This window comes from Phacochoerus africanus, chromosome 4 (genome assembly GCF_016906955.1).
Source record: "Phacochoerus africanus isolate WHEZ1 chromosome 4, ROS_Pafr_v1, whole genome shotgun sequence".
In the NCBI taxonomy this organism is placed as follows: Eukaryota; Metazoa; Chordata; class Mammalia; order Artiodactyla; family Suidae; genus Phacochoerus; species Phacochoerus africanus.
In genome coordinates this window covers 10389191-10399017 of record NC_062547.1, presented here as the reverse complement: position 1 = coordinate 10399017, position 9827 = coordinate 10389191, and the positions used below count along the sequence as shown (strand labels likewise).

At 53.8% G+C, this 9827-nt stretch overlaps 1 protein-coding gene across 1 annotated transcript; it reads left to right on the top strand.

The window, feature by feature from the left end:
- Positions 1-771: 771 nt before the first annotated feature.
- LOC125123940 (pregnancy-associated glycoprotein 2-like) lies at positions 772-9612 on the top strand. The gene is made up of 9 exons (XM_047774109.1): positions 772-872; positions 1976-2141; positions 3407-3524; positions 3615-3733; positions 4939-5138; positions 6070-6186; positions 7729-7870; positions 7955-8053; positions 9307-9612. Exons 1-9 carry the CDS (start codon positions 772-774, stop codon positions 9460-9462), a joined length of 1218 nt encoding a protein of 405 aa, XP_047630065.1. The 3' UTR covers positions 9463-9612.
- Positions 9613-9827: the final 215 nt, after the last annotated feature.

Here is a 9827-nt window from a genome sequence, read left to right as displayed (position 1 = left end):
CCAGGGTGCCCATCCAACTAGGCCATTCATTGACTTTGCGTCCTGGGCCATTAGTCTGTGAGAACTGCCCTAGACTGCCAGCTCCCTGAAGACAAGGACTGCCTGTGTCTGACTCAACCTTGACTTCCTGGCATCTGATCCGGACCCCAGCACACAGGGTCCTCCATTAACGTGTACTGGATGAATAAAATTTCTTTTGAATTCATGCATCCCATTTCTTCCAATATTAAAACTGGGCCATTGTAATTCCCTCTAGCCTAGGATTTGGGAGACAATTGGCATCCCAGGTGACATCTTCTGTGCCATGAGTCCCTAACTAAAGCCACTTGTATGTCAGGAGGCTGTACTTAAGTCTTTACTTTGCATTTGAACTCTTTTCCTCTTCACAATCCCTGCTCCAACAGAGGACAGAAAGGCACACCTCACAATGTGGCTGCCAAGACCACACAAAACTATGAAATGCCAAGCATGGCCCCCAGCACTTATTTTTATCACACTATTAGCAGTGTTTCATCTCAAATGTCACGAGAGCCTCCCAACTCTTTGTTAGTCCCCACGGTTTGATTTGGTTGTGCAGCTAAGCCCCAAGGAAGAGATAGAAGTAGAATCTCTGTATTCTGAGAATTTCTCAAGTCCACTCCCCAAGGACATCAATGGAGGCTAAGATCTTATCAGGAGGTCTGTATTTCTTATCAGGTCCAGTAGTGGCCGAGAGGGGACGATACAGGCATGTCAGAGCATATATAACTAGGAGTTTCCAGCCACCACTGCATGCTCAGAACTCCCTCTTTCCTGAGTACCTGGACCCAGGAAAGAAGCATGAAGTGGCTTGTGATCCTTGGGCTGGTGGCCCTCTCAGACTGCTTAGTCATGTAAGTACGGGGACTAGAACTGACAGCATCTCTCGCTCTGGAAGGTTTCTTGTCGCCCTGTCATCCTTTTTTTCTTCCACCCATTGAGTATGGAAGGGAATGTCATCATTCCTCACAATCTTAACCTTCAGCTCTCACTGACTGATAAGTAGTTTTCCATGGGCACCGTGGGACACAGGGGTCTTGGGGAAGGGCTGCGGGATTGAACAACTCTGGGGGCACCAGTCCCATCACAACCCAAGTGAAAAATGGCACTCCTTGGATTTGTTCCGTGCACATCCCGTGCAACTGTCAGCGTGATCCTGTGGAACAGCATTTCTCCTGCATTTGCTCCTAGGTCTTCTCTCGGCTCTCTCTCCATTTCTGTGTCTATGTGTTTCTAGGGCTTCACCTGTGGATCTCTCTTCTTTCTCTCCATCTCTCTGGCTGACTCTATCCATGAAGAACACTCGGAGGTTTTGTTCATTTTCCTTTCAAGTCTGATTCTTCCGCATTCGCTAGCCTCTTAATTGGCACAATTTATTCCCCATCTCCTGGCTCCACCTCTCATCCCTTTCTTCGGCTTGAGCCCTGGAGAAAGATCAGGAGGCCTACCGCTAGGCCTTCCGACCTCTAACAAGCAGTATGACCACAGCCAAGTCGCAGACTCCCTGTCCTGCATTTCAAAGTCCTTCTCTCTAAAAAGAGGATCACGATCCCCCTTCTGCCTCCTCCCAGAGCTACTGTGAGGCAGATACTCTTGCATGACAATAGCGATGGGATCGGCTACCATTGTGGAGACTTCCCACACATAAGGCACATGACTTCCGTCCTCTTCCTTAACAGCCAGAACATTCTATGTAGGGTGCGGGGGGTACTGCATTCAACCTGGGTGCCACTGGAGGCTCTGAGGCTCCAAGCGCTCACAGGGCTTTTGCAACATTACGGGAAAGAACCTGCATTCAAACCTAGGCCCCTGCCATGGTCTTTGCAGGATGACACTCCTCATAACAATGCTTGGAAAATACACAGCGTCGGTACAATGGAGGGTGACAGTCCTTCTACAACATGCACAGCTGTTGGCTATCTCTTGTTTTTTTCCTTTTCCCAATGCACCGTGAAAGGATCCCTCTCACGAAGGTCAAGTCCGTCCGAGAAAGCCTCAGGGAAAAAGGCTTGCTGAAAAATTTCCTCAAGGAACATCCTTACAACATGATCCAGAATCTCCTGAGCAAGAATTCTTCCCATGTCCGGAAATTTGCTTCCCATCCACTGAGGAACTACCTGGATGTGAGTGAAAGGGGAGGAAGGCTCCACAGCGCCCCCTGGTGCTCTTGTCAAGCCTGGGGTTCCCCAGGAGGGGCCAGGAGGGATGTTGGGGCTGGGGCCCCTTCAGGAAGCAGAACCACAGGGGGATGTGGCGCCTCACACCCAGAGGAGAAGGCACTCCCACCCTCAACTCTTGGTCTGTGGTGACTGGGCCCAGAGATGACCCAGTGGCAGGTAAACCTCCATTTCTGTGCCAGAGGAAATTTGGGGGGACTGGGGGGCGGGGCAGCACTGTGCTCAAAGCATATGGAAGTTCCTGGGCTAGGAGTTGAATTAGAGCTGCAACAACCAGCCTACACCACAGCCAGGCATTTCAAGCCACATCTGCTACTACACCACAGCCCAGGGCAACACCATTCTTCAACCCACTGAGCGGGGCCAGGGATCCAACCCAAGTCCTCACAGATACTAATGCAGTTCATCATGGCTGAGCCACAGCTGGAACTCCCCAGATTCTTCTTTTTGAACTAAGGGAGCCACTTAGTTACCGATGAAGGGTGAGTCATGTCTAATTAAACAATAAAGCCAACTGCAAAGCAACTTTGAAGCCACAGAAGGTGGAAGTCCATCCAGCCCCCGTAGATCCTAAAAGTTTACGAGTAAAAGTTATCGAGCTACTGTAGTGGGTGACAATATAGAAATCTAATAACTATATGGTTATGGATACTGATTTAATTTTATGTTTTTTTTTTTTCTCTTATTTGCCTTTTGAGGGCCACTCCTGCAGCATATGGAGTTTCCTAGGCTAGGGACCGAGTGGGAACTACAGCTGCCAGACTACGCCACAGCCACTGCAAAGGGGGGATCTAAGCTGTGACTAAGACCTACACCACAACTCACAGCAACGCCAGATCCTTAACCCACTGAGTGAGGCCAGGGATCGAACCTGTGCCCTCATGGATACTTCTCAGGTTCATTAACTGCTCAGACACTACAGGAACTCCCAGCTTTAGACACAGACAAAGAATAAATGAATGTCACAATAACGGGCCAACTGTGTGCTGTTGACAGGACAAGGATTGAGTGTGGGCAAAGGAAAGAGAAGGATGTGCTCAGGATGGGCCTTGAGGGGGACACTGGAGAGCTGCTCCAATGAGACACTGGTCTGAGCACAGGCTGTGAGGTGGGGGCGTGCTCAGGGGACTTCAAGGTTGGTGGCAGTTCCCAAAACCAAGGTGACCAGGGCAGTCAGTGCTGCCCTGACCACCCCTCCCCGCTCCCTACAGTTGGCCTACGTGGGCAACATCAGCATCGGCACACCCCCGCAGCAGTTCAGCGTCGTCTTTGACACCGGCTCAGCTGACCTCTGGGTGCCCTCCATCTACTGCAAAAGCAAGGCCTGTGGTGAGTGCCCTCCCCGCCCACCTTGTGCTGCCCCGACCCCCCTTCTCGGACCTCGGCAAGCTCACAGACACGCATCTCCTCTATCTGCAGTTACACACAGGTCCTTCAACCCTTCCCACTCCAGCACCTTCCACCACCCGGGAAAATCCATCAAGTTGGAATACGGCTCTGGGGAGATGTCAGGATTTCTTGGCCATGACACCATTCGGGTAATGTGGATACCACAATCTCAGGCAGGGCTGGCCCTGGAGGGACTGTTGCTTCCCAGACAGACACAGATCCCTTGGGAGGGCTTGCCTTTCCCAAAGTCCTGAGTGTCTCTCTGCCCACCTGCCCTGAGGAGGAAGCGCACCTGCTGACATGCAAACTCTCAGAAAACCTAATGCAGAGAGAGGTTTAGGGGTGGATTTGCTGCTCAGGTGCCACTTTGCTGGCAGCAGGGAGAGGGGGGGAGTAAAAAATATACCTCCCTATTCCCCTAATGGGCCTGGCACTGTGCCAGGCACTTCCATTGTGATCATGGTTTAGTCCTGCAGCCCCTCCCCCCATGCAGCAGGTACTGTTATTACCTACTTGTACAGATTAGGGAACAGACGGCCTTGGCCGAGGTCACCAATCTGGTAAGCGGTGAAGCTGCCCTGGCCACTCAGGACTAAGCAGGGGTGGGGTTTTGCTGGTGTGGGGTTTAAAGTGATCTGGGGACCCTGGGGGCAGCCCAGGGCTTCAGGCACTCAGGCAGGGGAGGCAGGGGGCCAAAGAAGTGGGGGCAACCTGCTAAGTGCATTCTTACTCTAGACGGTCTTGGAGAATCTAATTAAAACTAAGGCCGGCCATCCCAAAAGAGCCTGGGTATTCTCTTTCCCTTTCTCTCTCTCTCCCTCTCTCTCTCTCTCTCTCTCTCTCCCCCCCCCCCCCCCCCACACACACACACACACACACATACACTGCATGTTTCTCAGGCAGAATTTTCATAAGAACCTTGAAGTTACCTTTTATAATGGGCATCTGTCTTACTGTGTGGATGCAGAATCCATAATACATTGCAACGAACCCATCCCTTTCTGCCATCAGATCCCAGGGATGCCAAAGGGAAGGCTACCCTGCCCTCTACTCATTCTCCTCAGGTGGGAAGCATTTGGTCCTGCCCTGAGTCTCACTCTCCCCCCAGGACGAGGGCATAAGGCCAGTCTATTAACTGCAGATAGCATTTGCAGAAGGAGCGGCCGTGGGTTGAAATCCACAACCCTGCACAAACCAAATGGGATCCCCATCCTAGCTTGGGCTATGGCCAAGCCAGGGCCCAGGCAAGCCTTAGTTCTCTGCAAGCTGATGGCATTTCTTAGCCCCCTCCACCCCAGCCCAGGCCCTGGCCTGCTTCGCTAAATTTCACGTGGAAACACCCCCACTCCCACAGATCGGCCAACTCACCAGCACGGACCAGGCATTTGGCCTGAGCAAGGAGGAGATCAGTAGGACCTTTGAACATGGAGTCTTTGATGGCATCCTGGGCCTGGCCTATCCCAGCCTCGCCATCAAAGGGACCACCACCGTCATCGACAACCTAAAGAAGCAAGACCAAATTTCTGAGCCTGTCTTTGCCTTCTACCTGAGCACGTAAGTCTGAGCTGCACAAACCCTGTCTCCACATCAGCTCTAAGAGGGTTTAAGTTGCATGAAACATTATAGACCACACAATCCAGAAGTTTATAGACAATGAGAGTCAAGACTAAGGCCAACCAACTGTGACCACAGGGCCACACCAGGTGCTGCCAATGGTTTCTACAAATATGCTTTTATTGGAACATAACCATCCTCATTGGGCCAAGGGCAGCACTTGGTCCAGGGAGGTGGAGGGAGGAGGAGGAGCAGTGGAGGGGTCAGGATTCAGGCGGGAGGAGGAGAGAACGGGAGTCGCTGACGGATTCGATAAGGAAGGAAAGACAGGGATGGGGGGACTCTTTCTTCCTCACTCACATTTGACCAGGAGCCCAGGACCAGCTAGAGCACTGGCAGGGGCCAGTGCAAAAGGAACATGTGGGACCCCTTGTGGGAAAAAGCTTGAGTTTCAGGACAGAGATGGCACAGGCAAGGGGCCCTGCTGAGTGGGGGGCCCATGGACAGCACAGGTCACGGGCCCAGGAACCTGGCCCTGGGTGAGCCTCATCCACACCCTCAGGGCCCTCAGGTCTCAGCTTTCCTGAAAATTGACAGGCTGGCCCAGTGGAAGCCACAGCCCTCCAGGCTGGGGTCCCCTGAGGGACTCTCTCAGTAGGCTGATTGCGGGAAAGGACCAGGCCCTCCAGGAAGGGTGGGTGCTCAGATTCTAGCCAGGATGCCCAGGTTCAAACCTTTTCTGGGCCACTCATTAGCCGGTCAGGTACTCAGCCCTCCATGCCTCAATTCCTGCATCTGTAAAATGGGATCGTAGCGGTGCCTCTGATGGGTGGATAAGCACAGCCTTCAACAGTGCCTGCTGTGTGGCCAAGTTGAGAGAAGCCACCCATTATTCTCCTACACTCAGCCCTCCCTCTCCTCCTCTCCTCAGCAACAAAGAGGAGGGCAGCGTGGTGATGTTTGGTGGCGTGCATGACCGTTACTACAAAGGAGAGCTCAAGTGGGTGCCCCTCTCAAAACCCCACTACTGGCAGATCACCTTGGACAGGTAAGCCCCTCCCTCTGAAGACCATCTCGAGAGCTGTCCCCACACATGCACACAGACACAGACAGGCGCACACACACACACACACACACACACACATACACACGCACATACTCTCCACAATGACACACTAAGAAACACATATAGAGACACACATAGAATCACACACGGGCACATAGAGACACCTATACAGACACGCCCACTCACACAGACACACCAAGACAGACAGACACAGACATACACAGACAGACACAAACACCTCTCAGAGGTTTATATTTACCCAGGCCTTCTGACCAGGGTCCTGACAAAGGTCCTGACGAGGTTCCAGAGATACCTGTGCAACCGGGGGACACTGCAGCTTCCATGCTGGGAGGCAGGTGGGGTGCTGGGTTTGAGGAACCTCAAGTGTCCTGGAGGGAGAATCAGGGAGACTTCCACGAGCCTGAGCAGGCTGGTGCTACGATGACCAACTGTCCTCGGCTACCCAGGCCCAAGCAGGTGATTAGGGCACAGGATCGCCAGTGGGAAAACAGGACACGTCCTGGACAAACTGGGAAAACGGGTCTCCTTAGGGAGAAGCTACCCAGCAGTGCACAGAGGCTGGCTGCATTCTTGAAACTGGAAAGCACATCAGACAGACACCTCCTGACCCTGACTCACCCAGCCCCATCCCAGGCACACAGCGAGGACTGAGGCTATGAAGAGACCACCAGGGAGCTGGGATCCAAGAGTGGCCTCAGAACAAGAGGCAGGAGTTGAGGCCCTGAGACAAGAGCTTCCATGTCCTTTGGAGGTCCCTGGGCAAGCTCAGTCATTTCTTCCTGGGGGCCTCAGTGTCTGAGCCAGCCCGGGGGGCAGACCTAGGGGACAACCTCTCCCAGGGCACCCTGTGTCCCCCTCCCCACCACTCTGAGTATAGGCTGCCCCAGAGAATGTCCACCATCACTCTGGGTGTTGACCCGTTATTGCTCAGACACCAGAAAACAGGGCTCTGTTTGCCCTCATTCATATCTTCATTCATTCATTCAACAAACCCATGGTGTGGATCTGCTCTGTGCTGGGCCCTGGGGATACCCCTTGTTCTTACAGACCTAGCATCTAGGAAGGTGGACATTCAGGAAACGAGTCCCACAAAGAATGAATTACCACTCTGCTCCAGGCTAGACATGAGGAAGTGTGTACAGAGAATATCCAAGAGAAGAGCCTGATCTGGTTGGCGGCAGGGGATGGAGGGGAGCAGGAGGAGAATTCCCTGAAATGTGACAATGAAGCTGAAACCCAGATGATGAGGAGAAATCAACCAAAGGGGATGGAGGCCTTCTAGACAGGGTGACCAGCATATGCCAAGGCCCTGAGGCACCTATGAGCCTGGTACATTCAGGAACTGAAAGGAAATTAAGGAAAGTGAAATGACCAGAGCAAAGGAAAACAGGGTGGGGACAAGAGCTGGAGGACTGTTCTGGAGACAGTCGTGGGTGGGGGCAGTGGCAGCAGTGGGAGACTTCAGAGTGACCCTGGTGCCCCCTTTGTCCCACTGTCTCTCAGGATCACCTGGAGAGGGGAGGTCATTGGTTGTCCCCGCGGCTGCCAGGCCATCGTGGATACTGGGACGTCATTGCTGATTGGCCCAAGTAAAGAGGTGGCCAAAATCCATTCTCTCATCAACGCTGCGTACGTTCATGAGGAGGTAAGTGTCAGGCCGCAGGGTCACTCTGGGGCTCTTCACAGGAAAGATCAGCTGAACCAACCTCTCTCCCTCTTTCTCTAACAGTATGTGGTCCCGTGTAATGCCAGGAAGGCCCTGCCAGACATCATCTTCACCATTAACAATGTCAACTACCCAGTGCCAGCTCGAGCCTATGTCCAAGAGGTGAGGGGCCAACCCTGGGGGCTGGTTCTTAAATCTGCAATGTGTGGCACCAGTGCGCTGCTGGATGCCTGGAGGAGGGGGCCCTCTACAGGCCAAGCTGCACCACTGCAGTTCCCACCCCCACCACCCACCACCAACCACTCATCACCAAATGGCTGTGGCCAGGGAGGGGGCCAGGGCCTCCCACAAAACCAGCCTCTTGAAGGCAAAGGGAAGACTAGGACAACCACCATCCTGAAATAAAGATGGAGACTCCACCCCGGGCAGGCGCAGTGCCAGGCACAAGGAGAGGGGACCACTAAGGGCCTCAGCCCTCAAGGAGCTTCCGGTCAACCAGGGCCCACGGATGGATGACACAGAATCCCTGTGATCATCAGGCTGAGGGACAGGGGGGTTGGCTGAGGACACTGCCAGTGTGTTGTCCCGCCAGAGTGGTTCACAGTCTCCCTGCCCATCTCCAGAGTGCCCTGGTTTGGATGATGATTAGAGGGTTTCCCAAGTCCTAGGCTGCACCTGCCCTTCGTAAGGCCCAGTTCCCCCTCTGGGAGCTGGGACACCAGACCAGCCCTGGGCAGGGGTTGGAGGCCCTCCTGCATGAAGGGGACACAGTGACTGCACAGCCCCTGGCTCAGACTTGAGTGTTAATACACCTCACCTCCCGATGGGAATTGAGAGGAGGCTGAAGGAGCTCAAAGAAGGCTTTGGGGAAGAGAGGGAATTTCAGTGATTGTAAACCCCCAGCCTCATGGAGGGGTGAGAAGCCCCTCTGGGGTGGAGGCAAATCGACACTGGGCTCCGTGCCCATGGCACCCCTGGGGGCTGTGCCAAGGGATGCCAGGGGCACATCCAGCTGATGAGGGCTAGAGACAATGGAGCACTGGGCAAGTCACCCAGCCCAGCCTGGAGTGGCCAAGGAGGGTGAGAAGGGGTCCAGGAAGACCACCCGAGTAGGGGTTGGGGGAGAGGCGCTGAGCGCAGTCTTAAAGAACAGGTTGTGGGGAAAGGGGCAAGAAAAGGCCTTCTGTGCAGAGAGAACAGCCAGCCTGGGGCAGAAGGAAAGAAACAGCAGGGAGGGGGCGGGGGGCTACAGCCCGCCTAGTTCTTGGATGGCCACCCTGCTTCCACAGCTGCTGACAGAGCCACTTGGCTCTCACCTAAGGCAGGAGATGAAACCCAGAAGCTGCCCGCCATGGATATGGAGGGCAGTGGCAGGTGAGGGCTCAGGCTCACGGCTGTGTCTTTCCTTCTCCCAGGATGCTAGTAGTAGCGTCTGCATCAGCGGCTTTGATGGCATCATGGATTCCTTGAGCAAGAGTGAGAGCTGGATCCTGGGTGATGTCTTCCTAAGAGTGTACTTCACCGTTTTCGATCGAGGACAGAACAGGATTGGCCTCGCTACTGCAGTGTAAATGCTGGAGCTGCTTCCAGAAACAGCCAGGCCCACACCCTAAACACACATTCCCTCACACCTAGGGTATTCTCGCCCAGGGAGGGCGGCTTGGCGTTCGGTGCTCCGCAAAGCCCTGTTCTCAGTAAAGAATAAAGGATTGCCTTTGCAATGGTGCTGATACCAACCAGCGCCTCTCTTTGGGTCTGGGCGGTGCCTTGTAATCAAGCAGGACTGGACGACATAGTCTGAACCATAAGTGAGAGGAGCCCATCTCCACGAGATTTCCAACAGAAGGGCAGACCTCTTGGAAGGATACTGAGGATGAGGGATCAAAGAATCAGCGAGATCCAAAGATCTCAGTGACCAGACCCAAGTCATCAGAAG